We start from the raw sequence: 17,358 nt of genomic DNA, 5'->3' as shown, positions 1-17,358 counted from the left end.
AAGAAATAGTTTTCTTAGTTTAAAAAGAAAAACTGACCGGATCCGATGTCAATCTTTTGACACGAAACGAGATGCTTTCCTCATGTTAATATCATGGATGAGGCTCGGAGAGAAAGAGTTCATCTCAGTAAAACATTCCGGCTCGAGAAGGTGCTCGTAAACCTCTCCATGATCGAAATGGCTTCGTCATCTGGCTTGCCCTTCCCTCGTTTCGCTTTGGTAAATAACCTCTGTCACAGCCAGAAAATCTTCCAGAAGAACACAGTAAATGCCATGAAGCAAAGTGATGCAACATAAAGTTTCCCCGTAACAAAATATTATTTTTCAGAAAAAAATAGCTTTGCTCGAGAAGAAACAGCAATTATCATTAAGAAAATGAAGAGTGGGAAATTTGGATGCGTCGAGTGAAGTAAAAGAGTGAGTATTTATAGAAGTAATTAAGAGATATGTCCGTTGTATAATCTTCTTTTCCAATTAATGCTGCAAAAGGCAAAATGGAAATTGATCACAAAAGTAATAATTTTCTTACCGTGTAACGGTCGTATTTTTTCGGGACTCGGTAATAATCTATCACGCATGCTTGTCACTTGTGAGTGACAACTATATTTTTTTTTGTCAAATAAGAAAAGAAGAAAGAACGGTAAAAAATAACCTTACCATTTCACGGAGATTGTTGAATAACTGCTGCCTTACAACCCAAGCGACGATCCTAAAAGCTCTCTAACGAAAGTTTAGAGAAAAAAAAAAACAAAACGTAAATTGTGTTGAGTTTGTAAATTAGTATCAAGGCATTTCCAGGGTCTAGGTGAAAGTTGTATACAAAGATCTCGATTAAAACACACAAATTTTCTTTTAAGAAATGTGTTTTCTTCACCAAAAGAAACATAATTTAAAGATTTGAGGCTCTGTCACTCAAAAAAGAACTAGATCACTTGCACTGTTGAGAATCTGGTCCTCAACTTATCCACATGCACAAACACACCAACATACGAAACCATTGGAATCTAAAGATTAATTAAAATAAATCCATTAAAACGATTCTTAGTCCTCGCAACATAATGCTCGCACAAGAAGCTACAATGTATCATATAATGTCTTTAGATAAACCACAAAAGATGCATAACATAATAATAATAAACAAAAACTAAAGCATAATCCAAAATTTGAGACATGTTCTTCAATCCATCCATCATCTGTTTTCCCTGTAAGAACACAAACCACATAACACATTAATATCGAACTTGCAACCAAAACAAGTAAAGGTTTGTTGTTAAGAGTACCGTACCTTGTCTGGTTTCATCAACGCCTGTCTGTTTTTCCTTTCCCTCTCTTCCCTGAGAACAAATGTTTCGGCCTCAGAGTCGGTATAACTCTATCAGCCTCACCACGTCTCGCATTCTTGTCTCTCTTCTTGTGAGAGCTGTTGCTAATCTTAAGCGCCGCCTTCTTCTGAGTAGAGTCCTTGAACCCATCACCAGGCACAACCTCATGAGCAGGCGGCCTAGACTGCGACCTCGATATCGACATAGACCTCGACTTCGACCTCACGCGCATCTTCTTGTTCCCCTCTTGCTCATCATCCACGTCCATCGCATCCTCCGAACGGTCCCTCTTCCTCCCTCTCGACTTGCTTCTCGCACGGTCCACTGCAGCAGACGGATCAAGCCCCAGAGAAGACAGCTCCCTCCCCATTCTCTTGGTCGTGTACTTATTGTCTTTATCAAACTTCCTAGGAACGGTTGATCTGTTCTGAGCAACCGTCTTCTTGAGCCTGTGCTCTCGAATGAGCACAGCTTTCTTGTTTCTAATCTTAGCAAGCTGCTCCTTCTGCTCATCGGTAAGCTCCTCGCCATCCATCTCGAAATCTTCTTCCTCGCCATCAGCTTGTCTGATCGCTTCCTCACGCTCCAGCTCCTCAAGCCTCAGCAGAATGTCCGGATCAAGGAAGTCAGCAACGTTGTGACCGTCGAGAATCTCAGGGATGATGTCCTCCTTCCACTCATCGTGCTCCAAGATGTAATGCTTCCTCAAGCTAGCGGAGTAAACTCCAGCTCCACCGTTCTCCTCCTCCAGATCCTTCTCAGTCTTACGCTTCTCCTTCTCAGCAGCTTCCTTAGCCTTAGCCTCAAGAACCACCTGAGGTATGCTATGGGGTCTCTCTATGTTATCCCTCGGCTTGGGGATCGCCACGTGGAACCTGTTCAAGTGGTCGTTGATCTTCTTGGACTTCATCTTGGCCTCCACCCTCTGATCCAACAGCCTCTCACAAGCAGCGTTCTTCACAGACATAACCCCCTCTTCCGTAAGAGTACTCATCTTCAACAGAACAGCTTCCTCGCTTGCTCCCATCGCAGTCTTCATCGCTTCAGCTTTCATCTCGTCAATAAGCTTCTTATCATCTTCAGAAATATTCTCCATAGGCATCAGATCAGTCTTGTTGCAGACAATCACCAAAGGCTTGTTCATGAACAAAGACTTTATACTATGGAAAAGCGCAGCCTGCTGAGCGATAGTGTAGCCGCACGACCCTGAGATATCCAGAAAGAACAACACAGCAGCTCTGAGATGCGCCAAGGCAGTGATACTACACATCTCAATGATGTTCCGATCCTCAAACGGCCTGTCCAAGATCCCGGGAGTGTCAATGACCTGATACCTCAAGTACTTGTAATCAGTATGACCAACGAACAACGACTTAGTGGTGAAAGCATAAGGCTGGACATCAACATCAGCTCTGGTCACTTTGTTCATGAAAGAACTCTTCCCCACATTAGGATAACCACAGATCAAGACCGTCCTAGTGTTGGGATCAATAGAAGGAAGCCTCGCCATGTGCTGCCTGATCTGCTCCAAGTAAGCCAAACTAGGAGTGATCCTCTTCAACACAGTACACATACGACCAAGAGCAGCCACTTTCAGACACTTGCAACGGTACAGAGAGTCACCATACTTGAGGAGCTTCACGTAGTCTTTAGCAATCTTGCTGATCAAGTTTCTAGCGGTGTTGACTTGTCCAAGAGCGAGCTTGTAGTGATCCTTGTTGTAGAGGACGTGGAGGAGGTCGCCGTAGAAAGGGTGGATCTGGTCGAGGCGAGGGAACTCTTCGATGATGGTGGAGAGCTTCTCGTGGAAGTTGGTCTGAGTGTACTTGACTTTGCGCATGTAGAATTGGCGGAGGCGGTTGATTTTGTAGCCCTTGTGGACAACGGTTGGGGTCTGACGCTGGGTACGTGAGAGGATGATGTCGATGAAGTCTTTCCCATTGGGAACGACTGTGATCTTCTTGAAATTGTATTGCACCATTTTTTGCTAATTGATCTGCATAAATCAATTAAAAACATCAAATTTCTATTAAAAAAAAACAAGAACAGCAAACAAATCATTATGGTCTTGTAATAAAACTGAACCAAGAACAGCAAACAAGTCAATATGGTTTTGTAATGAAACGAATCAAGAACATCAAACAAATCTTTACAGTTTTGTAATAGAACTGAACAGCAAAAAAAAAGTCAATATAGTTTTGCAATAAAACTGAACAAAGAACAGCAAACAAGTCAATATAGTTTTGTAATAAAACGGAACAAAGAACAGCAATAGAGTTTTGTAATAAACTGTACAGATATAACAAGTCACGAGGTTCATCATAAATCAAAAAAGTTAAAAGCTTTGATTAAGTAAAGAACTGACTAGCTAGGGAGATACTAATTGAAACCAAACAACAAAACAGGGTAAGTAGAACCGAATGGGGAATACATAGAGCAGAGAGAGAGAGTCAATTCCACAAGCGAAAAGGAGAGTAAGGAATTGAGAGACTTACGTCGAGAAACGAAGCGGCGAGGTGAAAGGTAGAGAGAAGAGAATCAACCCGTCGAAAAAATGACGGACGACAGTTTTTTTTTTCTGTCTCTACGAGGAGAAGCTAAATATGTAAGAAGAAGGAACCTAAAACCCTAGAGCAATACGACGCCGTTCAAAGCGTAGGTAAACATTGAACCGGAATTAACCAAATGTTAACCGGACATATTAACAGGTGTTTTTGATTAATAACGGTTTTGCCAGATTATAGTTTTTGTTTTCTTTGTAACAGAACAAAGCGAAAATGGAGAAGGCGATGGAGAGACAAAGAGTACTGCTTCATCATCTTCAACCTCTTCCTTCTTCTTCTTCACAGGCTTCTTCTCTCTCTGTAAGCTCCTCCGATTGCTAATTGCTCGAATCATCATAACTCTGAATAGATACACACTGCTTGTTATGCTGATTGTTAGTAGTATAGTTTTTAGTTCGATAGGGATCGGTGAAAGGCTGTTTTTAAAATAAATAAATAAAAAATATTTAGGAACGTATCTCTTGATGTGTTCTCGAAAGGTGTCAGCTTGCTTAGCGGGAGACAGTAATGCGTATCAGAGGACCTCTCTATACGGAGACGATGTTGTCATCGTCGCGTTAAGTTTCTCTCTTTTTATTCTTCTTATGAAAAAAAAATCAACTTTTTTCTAAAAGATTATTTGTGATTGTTGAAACACTCAACAGGGCACAAAGGACAGCACTTTGCAAGGCGAAACGTGGAAGCTTCAAGGATACGTATCCAGACGAGCTTCTTGCATCTGTGCTGAGAGTGTGTCTAAGTCTTTTCTTCAATTCTGTTTTGCTTCCTTCCCTCTTTTACAATGTCGTGGCTTTTTTTGTTGGCAGGCGGTGATAGAGAAGACAAAGTTAGACCCAAGTGAAGTTGGTGACATTGTAGTTGGTACTGTTTTGGGATCAGGATCTCAGAAAGCCACTGAGTTCAGGATGGCTGCTTTCTATGCTGGTTTCCCCGGTGAGATTTCTCTTGTTTCGTTAGTTGATATGTAATACATAATCTTTGCTTTATGCTTATGCTCTTTTGTGTTTTTGTTGGAAAGAAACTGTTCCTATTAGAACTGTGAACAGGCAGTGTTCATCCGGCCTTCAGGCTGTTGCTGACGTTGCTGCTGCCATCAAAGCAGGGTTTTATGACATAGGTAAGAGAGTAAATGTCCTTTGGTTGGCGTGAAGAGTTGAACTGACAATAGGTTTGGATTACAGGCATTGGAGCTGGGCTTGAGTCCATGACAACCAGTCCAAGGGGATGGAAAGGATCAGTCAACCCAAAGGTACCTCTTGTCTCTCTCTCTCTACCTTTTTTCTGGAGTATTTTGGAATGTCTCTGTTGAGTTTTAAGCCCTTCTCTTGGGACCTATTCTGTTGTTGAAGGTGAAGAAGTTTGAACAAGCACAAAGTTGCCTTCTACCAATGGGTATTACTTCAGAGAATGTAGCTCACCGGTTTGGTGTCTCAAGGGAGGAGCAGGATCAAGCTGCTGTAACTCTATTAAACTTTTCTAACTACTTCCAATGCATTTACTTGAATGTTACCTGCCGAACTTAGTTTATGGAGCTACATGTGTAGGTTGATTCTCACAGAAAGGCTGCTTCTGCTACTGCTTCCGGTAAATTCAAGGATGAAATAACCCCCGTTAACACCAGGGTAGATTCTGTTTTGCAACCTGATGACAACATAATGAGTCAAGTGCTCTTTCCCCATGTTAATGACTTTTGGTTTTTAACGTTTCAGATTGTTGACCCAAAGACAGGTGATGAGAAACCCATAACAGTTTCTGTGGACGATGGGATTCGACCTAGCACAACCCTTTCCGGCCTTGCAAAGCTTAAGCCTGTGTTTAAGCAAGACGGATCCACAACTGCTGGTACTATATTCACACCGCTGAGATTTTTTTTTGTTTTGTTTGTAATTGTGAACTCAGTGCTTCACTTGTGTTTGAACAGGAAACTCTAGCCAAGTGAGTGATGGTGCAGGAGCAGTTCTCCTCATGAAGAGGAGTGTCGCAATCAAGAAAGGGCTTCCCATTCTTGGTGTATTCAGGCAAGTCTGATACTGTATATTAGCCTTTCTTTGATTTCATTTGAGTAAAAACTAAAGCACTTCTGGACACATGGCAGGACATTTGCTGCAGTTGGTGTGGACCCAGCGGTTATGGGCGTTGGGCCAGCTGCTGCTATTCCTGCTGCAGTCAAGGCAGCTGGTTTAGAAGTCGATGACATCGACTTGTTTGAGATTAACGAGGTTAAAAATCATACAACAACTCTTCTTTCTATATCCACCCCTTATGTCCTGTGTCTAAAAATGCTGTTTTGGTTGGTTAGGCATTTGCGTCTCAGTTTGTTTATTGTCGGAACAAGCTGGGGCTAGACCCACAGAAGATCAATGTCAATGGAGGAGCTATAGCCATTGGACATCCTTTGGGCGCTACAGGTATGCTTCCTCCACTGTCCCCATATGGTTAGTGAGTTCATTTGATCAAACAGGGCTCTGTTCCACTTTCTCAGGCGCCAGATGCGTTGCAACACTGCTGCACGAGATGAAACGTCGTGGTAAAGACTGCCGTTTTGGAGTAGTGTCAATGTGCATAGGTATGTTCACACTCACTCCCAATATCTATAACGATCTCTCTCTCACTGAGGGATGTTTTGGGAAACTATGCAGGGTCGGGAATGGGAGCAGCCGGGGTGTTTGAGAGAGGAGACGGTGTGGATGAGCTCAGCAACGTCAGGAAAGTGGAATAACAGTAGGTCTTTTTGACCAAGGAACAACGCTGGAGACTTTTACAAACTACACAAGTCACTAGCTGCTAGTAATATAGCTACTACAAATAAACAGTATTATAAATAATCGTCTTTTTAACATGTAAAATAAATTGAATTTTATGAAGAATATAATACTTGGAGAAGATTTTGTTCGATAAAAAAAGGTTATTATTTATGCGTATAATCCAAAATGTAATTGGCTGGCTCAGAACAAGCTATACTAAGAAACATTGTTGTTACATTACTCAGCAAGAAGAAATGGCTTGTGAACATCAAGATATCAACATGGGGTGGTGGCGCAGTTGGCTAGCGCGTAGGTCTCATAGCTACTGAGTGATCCTGAGGTCGAGAGTTCGAGCCTCTCTCAACCCATTATTTTTTTTTGGATAAATTTTTTTTTTGCCTAAGATGACTACCGGGTTTGATGTGCTCAGTGTGGAATTTTACAAGAACTGAAGCATCTGACGCAGCGCTCTCCCTGAGGTTATTCAGAGCAGGATCAAGTTTCACGTTCTTATAGGTCAGAGAGTAAGAATGCATTAAGCATGACCAAACTCGCCAGCTGATCCTTTTGCCTCTCTGATAGCAAATGCGATGCCACCTGAGGAGCGTAGAAAGATGGTATCCTTAGAAGAGCATTAGGCTATATGAAAAGAGATCTTGGAGTAAGCAAATGAAGACATACTGGTCTAAGAGTTGGGGGAGAAAGAATATGCAATAGCGGGGAAACAGAGTCTTCTACGAAGGACTTGATCGACAAATGGCTCCCAATATAGGGAGGTATCTTGTGGTGCCAAGACCGCAGGGACTCCTGTTTTTCCACCAAAAGCGTTCGACATCTGGTAGATTTCATATTGACAAGTACTTGTAAGCAGAGACGCTTGAAATGCTTTGCTTAATCAGTATAAAGATGACACCAAAATCACCTGTGGTATGACTTAGGCCACTGAATAGCTGGTCTTTGGATCTGGGCCACTCGACGGTGTATAGGTATCACCAGGCTAGGAACATAAACTGCATCACAAGGTGAAAAACGAGCAGTGTTATTCACAGTACGTAATAATCATCTGAGCTTTAAAGGCTTTTACCGTAGAGAGACATTTGCTGGGTGCGCATAATATATCGATGCAGCAAATCAGAAGTTCCAAGACAGTCCAAGCAGCTAACCTTTAATCAAAAGGATTATACATAACAATACTTCAGAAACAAGTCCAAGCAGCTAATGAATAACATATTCTAAAGCTAAACTGCTTATACAACCTATGTCCTTGCGCTAATGAATAACATATTCTAAAGCTAAACTGCTTATACAACCTATGTCCTTGCGCTTTCTTCAAATTCCAACTAATGTATACCACGAACGAAATCTATAGTACACAAATCTAATTCATTTAAGCTACACTAAGAAAAAAAAAATATTAATTTAAAACTTGGTACCGTTAGATTTGGCTTTGAGATCGAATCTCTTCACCTCTTCATCTCCCAAAGCTCGGGAGAATTTGGCATAAACCCTATCTCCTCCGTCCGGTGCAGTGATCGGAAAGCATTCCCCATCAATCTCAGAAGCGTATCTGAAAATTTTAATAAACAAATTACTAAAAAAAAAGAAAAAAAAAATTCTCAACTCGGTACGTCTCGTGAACAATAGTAAGTAACCTGGACAAAATAGTCTCCTGGGGAATGACTTCTTCTTCTTCCTCCTCCATGATTTGTACCACTTCCTTAACCGGAAAGCGTCGTAACCATTCCTCGTCTTCCATTTCTACCCGATTCTCATTAATTTTGATTCTCTTCTCAGAAGCTTCGTCGAGATTGACAATCGGATCGGACACTAGACTCCTTGGTCGTTTACAACCGTTGATATCAGGAGATTCCGATTCTCGGTGATTAGACTCCTTCTGCGCGATGCTCTCTTCTTCTTCTTCTTTTTCCTCATCGCCGTCGATTGGGTAAGGATACGGCGCCTCCTCGAAGTTTAAGTAGTCATCATCTTCTTCTTCGGGATAGTAAGAGTTGGCTTCGAGAAGCTCTAGCTCCTCCGGCAATGGGATATCGAATTCCATTTCCTAAATCTAGGGATTGGTGTGCGGCGGAGAACAGAAGTGGCAAATCGGAATCCGGTGGTGAGCTTAGGCTGAAACGAGAAGAGTTTTTGGCGGGAAAGGTGTGGAAGTATGCTAGGCCCATAAAGTTGTAGGCCCATTTATATAAAAAAGGCCCAAAGAGAGTGACGAGCTGTGCCGGATACAACATGGCTACTTCGAATTTGTAACATCGTAATTATCAAGTTGATATTGTTCGCTTTGTATCTCGTGTCGACCATAGTTTGTAACCTTTGTTCAGGACAAGAGCTTATGTATACAAAAGGGCTTTCGTGTCTTGTCTATGGGTTTCACTAAGGCCTATATCGGTTGCTCCTCGGATGTAGTCGGAACCGGACGATGCAGAGAAAATGTATTCGATTTGAATCTATTAATTATCATCATCATAAGCAGTCATTAGTCCACAAAATCAGCTGCCTAACGGTATTAGATCTCTTGGCAAATACTAGTTCACTAGGGATTAACGTTACCAAGTGCAAGCAATATAAGCAAATGTGAAGGATACATATATGTCTATCTATACAAAAACCAATTCAACCGGAAAACATTTAAAATGATAATGATGATAGAACAATAAAAGAAAAGGCAGTAGTACCATGTACCCCGAGCGAGAAGGATCTCTCGAGAGTTTTAACACTTGAAGCCATGGCAAACTGAGAGCACGATAATGAGAATCAACGCGACAATGATGGCGAGAACTATGAGTTTTATCTTCATGTTCTGAAGCCACATCTTTCTTCTCATCTGCGTTCCCGTTGTTCTGAAATCTTGTGCCTGCACCAGATCCGAGTTTAAATCAAACAAGAGATAAGTCAACATGGTGAACCAGCTTCGTGTCTGAATGAGAGTCTAACCTGTGAGCGTAGATTCTCGGTTTTGTCCACCAGAAGCTCAATCTTCTCACCACGGTCAAGAACCTGAAAACGAATTTAACTTCAATAAATACTCGTTTAACAGCAAACACAGAGAAAGAGTTCAGATTCGAACCTTCTCGATGTTCTCCATCATAACACCCTTAACTTCAGACACCTGCGCCTTCACCTTAGCAAGCTTGCTAATCTCATCAGGATGATCCATACAATACTGCATGTGCTCCTTCAGCTTAGACCTTTCAAAACCAACCAAAACAGAGTCAATCCAAAACAGAGTCAAACTAAAGGGCTGATCGTTTGGTTGCCGCAGGTACCGGCGACAGCGGCAGCGTCAACATTCTGCGTCAACTCTTGTTCGTTTCGTTGACGCAGGAAGCTGCGTCTGACACCGCGTCCTGCGGCTGACGCCGATAAAACCTGCGGTCGCGATTTAATATGCGGCAGCGTCAGCGAAACGAACAACAACTGTTCTCATTGACGCTGCCGCTGACGCCGAAACCTGCGGCAACCAAACTAACAGGGCTTAACGAAACAAAGAATCAAACAACATCAGTCAAAAAAAGTACCCAAACTCTTTATTCAAGCTGCTTGCTTGAGCAGTAGCAGCCTTCCCACCACCATATCTCTTGTTAAAATCCTCCTTCACTCTCTCCAAGAACGCCATCGGAATCTGCCTCCCAGCAGAATCAACCGCAACAACACAATAAGCTAACAACACAAAACAACAAACCAAATCAACCTCGCACACGTGGCACTGATTTAAATATGAAACTGATTACAGTTACAATCAGATCTAATCCCTAAAAAGTTTGTTACACAAATCAACAACACTAGACGATTACAATCTGAGGCAAGCAACCGATAATGACTCACTGAATCCATCTTCTACGAGGTAGTTGAAGGTGTGGCCGTCGCAGTTGTAGGTGAACTTGTTGTTGGAAGAGGGAAGCTTCTGGAGGCACTGAGCAGCGACGGTGGTGAAGTTGCCTTTGAAATCGGTGAACTCCACGAGGATCACCGTACCTCGAGCGACGAAGCTGTAGATCAGCGATTGCTGCGCCATTTTTTTCTTTCGAACTCTAAATCCTCGATTCGGCTCGATCCGATCAGAGGATTTTAATGGTGCTGTCGCGAGAAAATAGAGATCTAATAAGACTAAACAACAATAGAGCGAGGACTAAAGTGAGAAAAGAAGAAGAAGAAAAAGTAGAAAAGAAGTAAAGGGTAAAGCAGTCATTCACTTTAAGAGATGAGGGGTCATTTATAGACGTAATAAAACATAGAATTGAAGGACTGTACGACAATTTCGAAACCTAAAGACTAAATCTCGAGATATTTGCAACCCATTTGGATTTTACCCGGATCTGGCCAAGAAACTCGTGCGCCTTGCGGATGTAATAAATTACTTTTACGACAAGTTTCAGGTCTCAGTGTCGAAGAGTAACACAGAGTCTGTCTGTCTGTCTGTCTTTTTTTTTCGAATCCACCACTGATCCGTGTCTTATGTTCAGTCACAAACGTTAGCTACAAAAAGATCAAACTGTTGTTGATGATGATACCACTTGACAAGAATCTCTATCTGGCTATATATTTCATGCTACATATGTCAAGAGTTTGGGTGCCATATGATCGTATAAAGTTTTGATTTAGTCCATTCGTATCCAATGTACTACAAAGATTATAGTTTGTCTACATTGTTTAATAATGCAAGAACTTTTTTTTGTCTACTCAATGTTTTATCAACAATCAAAATCTCAAATCAATGAACTAACACTTTAATTTGTAGTTTGATCCAAAGTTAGGTTGCGGTTGGTACTTGGAATGCAATTAAAGGCCAGGTTGTTGTACCATTGTCATTGAACACTCTTTAAGTAACATACAGTTATTTGCTTAAGTTCTAATCTTCATATCAATTTTTCTCAAGGTAAAGCACTTAAACATACATGGACTAATCAATAACGATGTAGTCCACATCTAAACTACATGATGCAAAGCCATTACCAGCAACTAGCACACTGGTTAACAATTGATACTCCCAAAACTCATCAAAGCAATTGTGTGAGAATCAAATATCTCAAAACTGAGTATCTCCTTAACTAAGTATAGATAGCCTAGAGATACACAAACTATACTAATGAATGGTACTACTATACCATTCTTCTCAGTCTTAAGTAATAATGTTTCTATTTGGAGTATGTAACTTGACATCACACAGTGATAACAAGTGAAGGACACCACAACAGTTTACAAGAAGTAAACTATATTCACTACATTCTTCTACACAAAAAAAACAAACAAACAAAAGTTCCTATTCAGTATCCAAAAGCACAGAGAATCATATGCATCAACAAGCTAGTTGATCTCTCAGTGGTAAGATCTCTTCAAAAATTGGAAGTCTTCTTCTTGTCCGATAAGGCCTCCTCCATTCCTTCACAAACTCATCAAACCCTTCCACAACAACAATCTCATCCATACCAACTTCACATTCCACAGATGCTAAAACAGCTGTTTCTTCTTCTTCCCGTCTCTCTAGCTCACTCAACAGCTCTTGAACTCTAACCTTCAACCTCAAATCATCATCAAACCCTTCCTTCTTCTCTAATACATCACGAAAGAGGATCGATTTCGCCTCACCAAGCTTCCCTTGCTTGATGAGACATGAGCATAGGTTACAAGCCTTGTTTGCATCAGGCTCAATCACTTGAGCCTTACGGTACACGGTTTCTGCCGATGTATAGTCCCTTAGCTGCATATAAGCCCATCCCAAGTTTCCCTGTAACACACGTTACACTAGTTTCAATAAACTTGAGAACACTCTAACCAAAACTAAAGGGTCAGTGAGATAATCATACCAAGATCCTAGAGGTTTCCTTCTGGACCGTGACCTGAAACTTCTTCCCATGAGATCTAGCTGTCTTTGTAGGCTTGCCGTTAAACGCTTCTCCTTGATATATCATCCAAAGCTTTTGCTTCAGTAGCTCAACTTGCTCTTCTATCCTCCCACACTTCTGCTCAACATTAAGAACACTTTTATTATCTTAACATTAATAACTAGACAAGAGAATGGTTCTCGGTCTGAACGTTTTATACCTTGTACAGATCGATGAGGACATTGTCGAGTGATTCTTGAGCTTGCCTCGAACAAAGATATCTAAAGGAATGAATAGCATCAATGGCTTCATCAGCTCTGTTCTGTTGTTTCATAAGCAAGGCCATGTCTTTAAGAGCACTGTCCACTCTGTCTCTCGCTTTGATCGCTTTCAAGAACAGCTCAATAGCTGCTTCCGCATCCTTCTCCACAAGCTGACCAAACATGTCAAAGTTTCAGTTTCAGACTTAAGAACCAATCAAATCAATTTTAGATTATTGAATAGTATATGACTTTACCTGAACATGCTTGGCTCGGACGTAAGGACTGTCACCATGAGGCAGCTTATGAACAACGTTGTAGTCTTGTCTTCTCAGACTCATCATCACAAAACACTCTTACTCTCTTTTCAAGATTCTAAATGAAGAAACAAACGTTATCTTCTGTCTCTCTCTCTTCTAAAAGCGGTAACACGTTCTTTGGGCGAGGAAATGATTATATTGTGTAAGAAGAAGAAGGAACAGAGACGGGAACTCGTCTTGGTTCATTATCGTCAACTGGATCTGTTATACCGCGGCTTGGTCGTTTTTTAAAACCTATGGAACCTCGCCATGTCACATATCGTCCCCATTATTCTCACACGACATCGACTTGTTCTGTTTTGATTTTTCAGTTGGGTCGTATTGTTTTGACTTTTTCCACTTTTAAATCTGTATTTGTAGTTATCCTCATGAATAAGTTACACCTAACCATATCTCTAATAATATCTTTAGATTTTTTATTTTATTTTTTCCCACTAATTTCTAGAAAGCAGCGACGCTAGTAGAAGTTGACGGATCTCTAAAAGTCAAAAAGGAAAAATGAAGAAAGTGTTCAATGATTTTGCACACCGTCTGGATTTTTTTGACTTAGTGAAATGTTCGGTGTAAAGCACAAACAGGTTTGTTCTTAAATCTTAAGATTATTCCACTGTACTTTTTGCACAAAAACAAAAAGATTCCAGTATACACATAACAGAGGAAAGTAAGCTGGCCTGATGCTCACGGCAAAGACTTTGCTCATGTTCAAGAGTTTGACCTTAGGTCAATCTATACACATACATTAGACTCGGCTGGTTAACTTTGGTTATCCATGAGAACGGTTAATTCCCGGTTTATATTAATCCGGTACAAGGACATTAATCTTGGGTTGTGGCATCTGTATAATCCAATGCAGTAAATGCTAAAACAAAACATTGTGGCATCTGTATAATCCAATGACAAATATCATCATCTCATACCAACAACTACAGCTTATTTCAAGATGATGATACAGAGCTAATAATCATCTCCAAATTTAAAACCAAAATACAAAAGAGAAAGAATCATAAGCATTTATATAAAGTCACAACAACATTAAATCCACATCATTCCTCTATTTTCCCCCTCCACTATATTATAATCTGCTAGATTTTCCTATTTCAATATTTTTTTTCTTACTTGTGGTTTCTTCAGCTGTTCTGAGATGACTTGCCCTTCTTAGCTTTATTCTTCTCTTGGACCTTCTTTTTCTTCTCTTCAGCTGTGATCCAGTTGTATCCCCTTGGAATTGCAAACGGGTCTTGATCGTTTTCGGCTTTACCATTATTAAACCCTCCAGAGCTTGTCGATGGACGCTGGCTCGGTGTTTTCATCCATTGATACCATGATGAGCTTGATGAGGCCTGTGGTTCCTCTCTAGGACTGTTCTTCACCGGAGAAGTAGGGGTTGATGGTGGCGTTACAAACTCATCCTCAATAGGTTCTAGCTCTTCAAACTTTGTGAATGTGACGAGAACTCTAATCGTAGGTATCACCGGAATAGCAACCTGTGTAATACAAAATCTAACTGAAATGAGTACAACTAGGGCTGGGATTTTTAACCGAACCAAAAAGTACTAACCGAATCGAAATAACCGAGCTAACCAAAATCCGAATCAAAATAACCGAACTGAACTAACCAAAATCCAAACCGGCATAACCGAAATCGACCGAAATTTATTCAATTTAAACCGAAATTTTAACTGAACTAACCGCAAAACCAAAAATTTCGGTAAATTTTTTTGATAACGAACTTTTTAACGGTTTAATTCAGCAAAATCTTAGTCGAACCGAACTACCTAAAAACCAAACTACCCGAAGAAGCCGCAGGTCTAAGTACAATACTGACTAATATGATGATGGTGAGCATTAAAGATTTATAAAGACCTTGACTGGGAATGTTCCGGACGGTAGTTTAGTGGTCATAAGCTCCCTTAAACGCCGAACCGCTTTAACTTTGTTTGCAAGTATATCAAGCAACGGAAGAAGCTCCTTTGTCTGCAATGGAAACCTCTCAGAGAGCCAAAGAATTGGTCTAAGCCCTTTCTTGTACTCGTTCTCTTTGCTTCCTTCCTTCCTCTTGCCTTCCGATGTTGAAGCTTTTAATGAATCATCTCTCACAACACTCTCAACCGTCGAGTGTCTCCCCGGTTTAATCTCTCTTCCTTCCTCCCCAAGAAGATCACTCACTTTCTCATCAACACAAAGCGAGCTCCTCGGAGGAACACTACTTCTTTTGCCTCCTCCTTCCTCTCGTTTCTTCCACCCACTAAACCAACCTTTCTTCTCCTGTTTACAACACCCGTTCCCATCGGTTACCATCACCTCCCTCTCCTCAGAAGATTCTTCCGGCGAATCCAACTTGAGAGCAGACTCCAGCTGCTTCCTCTCATCCTCAGTCAACACATCTCCAAGATCCTCCCCCTCAGTCTCGTCCCCTTGATTGTTATTACCATTAGAGAAAAGCTCCTCATCGGTCATCGCGCCGGGGACTCTCCTAGACTTTATACTCACAACCACATTGTGCATGTCATACACTTTAGCCTTCCACTTCCCAACCATCTCACTCCTCTCCTGCCGCCTCCACGTCAACTGCGGGAACAAAACCGCTTGAGTCACATCTATCCCCGGTCTGAAAATGGACGTTTTCGACATAGCAGCCACTTCTTGCCGCACTTCCTCCTCCGTCGCAGGCGCACCAGCACCGTCCAACGCGTTCATAACCTCCTTATCTTTATGCGATATCATCAGTAAAGAACCTGAAGGAACCTTACCGTCCTCAGACCCGTCACCAAGAAAGAGTATAGTCTGATCCGATCGTTGTATCCTGAAACCGTCGAAGCCAGCCAACGTCATGTCAGCTCTAAGATTAGCACCTCTCTTCCAAATCTTGTAAGTATCAGAAGGAGCCACTCTGGAGATAAAAGGAATCACCGAGCTCTCGAAGTGGAAAGTGATCTCCATGTAGAAGTCTCTCATCCTATGCATCGTAGCCACAAGTCTAGGCAACCTCCTGCACCATTTAGCCCAAGCAAGAGGCTGATAATGCTTTACAATAATCATAGCGATCCTCTCTTCTCTACAGCAGATAGCTTCTTGCAACGCGCTCCACCCTTGCTCGTTCTGGAGGCTCCAGTCAGCTCCGGAGGACATTAGCATCTCCGCTGAGGTTTCATCACCGAGCTTTACGGCTAGGTGGAGGGCGGTGTCTCGGTTGACGACGTCGCGTCTGTCTATAAGGGACGCGATGGAGTCAGCTTTCGTCTCTTCGGATGCGGAAGCTGCTTCGGTTTTGACCTCGGATGGGTCCCGCATCTTGGGGAGGGAGGAGAGTAGTTTCTTGAGACGGGTGTAGTCTCTTGTGACGACGGCGTGGTGTACGGGACTGTGACCATACTTGGTAACATCAATGTTGCTTGCCATATTGAATATAACAAAACAAAAAGACTCAATCTTTCACAAAGACAAATCCTAAACTCATGTCCCCATCACAAATGCCTATAAAGCCGACAACTTTGAACAGATGCAAGACAATTAAAGCATTCAAGTAAAGCCTATGAAGTTGTTCCACAAGCCCAGAAACAATTTGCCGAAAAAGGAAAGTTTTTTTTTTTTACTATACCCAGATCAAAGATGATTGAAGCTAATCAGCTACAGAGAAGTAGAAGGACTCTTTAAACTATTCTAGACTTTCCTTGAAAGGCAAAACAAAAGGAGGACTCGAGATTCGTTGCTTCAGGGGAATCAGATCCGAACCCGGATCGGGAAAAACCCAACCCGAGAAGAAAGTTAGAGATCTAAAGGCAAAGAGAGAAGATGAGATGTGAAGTTTGGGAAGAAAGGAATATAAGAGGAACGGAAGGTGGACACGGTTCCTTTGGCTGTCTCCAGTGCGAAAGATTCAAAGTCCGGTCGGGAAAAGTTTTACATGGAATATCTGGAAAGAGTTATATTAGATTTGATAAAACCGTTAAAAGCTCCTCAAAAGATATTAGGACAAAAATAGTAATAAATTAATAACTCTAGTAGATGTAGTAAATATGAATTAATGAAGACAAAATAAGCATAAATTATACTATTAAACTAAAATTATTAAAAACAAATTACTAGAATCGAAATGAAACATTTGTAATTTAACAAGATTGATGATTTTTTTTGTGTACTATACACTGAACAATAGTAATATTTTAAATTGGATGCAGTAAAAGCCAAAATTAACAGAAAGAAAAGAGAGGAGATATCCTCGAATAGTTCATTAATAAACCGCCAAAGAAATTGGTTTTGGAGCAATTGGTAGCTTGATTATCCCAATAAATGATTTATTGTACTTAT

At 41.3% G+C, this 17,358-nt stretch overlaps 6 protein-coding genes across 7 annotated transcripts; 1 reads left to right on the top strand and 5 right to left on the bottom strand.

Annotated features, from left to right (window-relative positions):
• Positions 1-1,000: 1,000 nt before the first annotated feature.
• Positions 1,001-3,934, bottom strand: LOC103836559 (nucleolar GTP-binding protein 1). Its single transcript, XM_009112838.3, has 3 exons — positions 3,818-3,934; positions 1,286-3,318; positions 1,001-1,202 (listed from the first exon to the last, which is right to left on the bottom strand). Exon 2 carries the CDS (start codon positions 3,301-3,303, stop codon positions 1,300-1,302), a length of 2,004 nt encoding a protein of 667 aa, XP_009111086.2. The 5' UTR covers positions 3,304-3,318; positions 3,818-3,934; the 3' UTR covers positions 1,001-1,202; positions 1,286-1,299.
• A 103-nt stretch (positions 3,935-4,037) lies between these two features.
• On the top strand, positions 4,038-6,807 carry LOC103836556 (3-ketoacyl-CoA thiolase 1, peroxisomal). Its single transcript, XM_009112836.3, has 14 exons — positions 4,038-4,186; positions 4,366-4,442; positions 4,531-4,615; positions 4,693-4,819; positions 4,905-5,003; positions 5,068-5,135; positions 5,236-5,343; positions 5,431-5,508; positions 5,596-5,728; positions 5,808-5,904; positions 5,982-6,105; positions 6,186-6,294; positions 6,369-6,452; positions 6,526-6,807. The coding sequence occupies exons 1-14, from the start codon at positions 4,100-4,102 to the stop codon at positions 6,603-6,605; spliced, it is 1,356 nt and encodes a 451-aa protein (XP_009111084.1). The 5' UTR covers positions 4,038-4,099; the 3' UTR covers positions 6,606-6,807.
• On the bottom strand, positions 6,772-8,941 carry LOC103836558. The gene is made up of 6 exons (XM_009112837.3): positions 8,283-8,941; positions 8,064-8,197; positions 7,715-7,793; positions 7,553-7,640; positions 7,312-7,465; positions 6,772-7,227 (listed from the first exon to the last, which is right to left on the bottom strand). Exons 1-3 carry the CDS (start codon positions 8,687-8,689, stop codon positions 7,789-7,791), a joined length of 546 nt encoding a protein of 181 aa, XP_009111085.1. The 5' UTR covers positions 8,690-8,941; the 3' UTR covers positions 6,772-7,227; positions 7,312-7,465; positions 7,553-7,640; positions 7,715-7,788.
• Positions 8,942-9,177: 236 nt separating this feature from the next.
• LOC103836555 (vesicle-associated membrane protein 721) lies at positions 9,178-10,780 on the bottom strand. The gene is made up of 5 exons (XM_009112835.3): positions 10,474-10,780; positions 10,167-10,308; positions 9,716-9,836; positions 9,583-9,645; positions 9,178-9,502 (listed from the first exon to the last, which is right to left on the bottom strand). Exons 1-5 carry the CDS (start codon positions 10,661-10,663, stop codon positions 9,359-9,361), a joined length of 660 nt encoding a protein of 219 aa, XP_009111083.2. The 5' UTR covers positions 10,664-10,780; the 3' UTR covers positions 9,178-9,358.
• Positions 10,781-11,663: 883 nt separating this feature from the next.
• LOC103836554 (protein SULFUR DEFICIENCY-INDUCED 2) lies at positions 11,664-13,482 on the bottom strand. 2 transcript variants are annotated; one of them, XM_033276460.1, is made up of 5 exons: positions 13,125-13,482; positions 12,988-13,093; positions 12,691-12,903; positions 12,453-12,608; positions 11,664-12,373 (listed from the first exon to the last, which is right to left on the bottom strand). In XM_033276460.1, the coding sequence occupies exons 2-5, from the start codon at positions 13,072-13,074 to the stop codon at positions 11,945-11,947; spliced, it is 885 nt and encodes a 294-aa protein (XP_033132351.1). In that variant the 5' UTR covers positions 13,075-13,093; positions 13,125-13,482; the 3' UTR covers positions 11,664-11,944. The 2 variants fall into 2 exon arrangements, with proteins under 2 accessions (XP_033132351.1, XP_009111082.1); XM_009112834.3 differs by having other exon boundaries at positions 12,988-13,470.
• Positions 13,483-13,907: 425 nt separating this feature from the next.
• LOC103836553 (ankyrin repeat domain-containing protein 13C-B) lies at positions 13,908-17,208 on the bottom strand. Its single transcript, XM_009112833.3, has 2 exons — positions 14,914-17,208; positions 13,908-14,534 (listed from the first exon to the last, which is right to left on the bottom strand). Exons 1-2 carry the CDS (start codon positions 16,447-16,449, stop codon positions 14,178-14,180), a joined length of 1,893 nt encoding a protein of 630 aa, XP_009111081.2. The 5' UTR covers positions 16,450-17,208; the 3' UTR covers positions 13,908-14,177.
• Positions 17,209-17,358: the final 150 nt, after the last annotated feature.

The sequence above is a fragment of the Brassica rapa genome, chromosome A08 (assembly GCF_000309985.2).
Source record: "Brassica rapa cultivar Chiifu-401-42 chromosome A08, CAAS_Brap_v3.01, whole genome shotgun sequence".
In the NCBI taxonomy this organism is placed as follows: domain Eukaryota; kingdom Viridiplantae; phylum Streptophyta; class Magnoliopsida; order Brassicales; family Brassicaceae; genus Brassica; species Brassica rapa.
The sequence above is the reverse complement of the archived record's forward strand: the minus strand, read 5'-3'. Positions and strand labels throughout refer to the sequence as shown.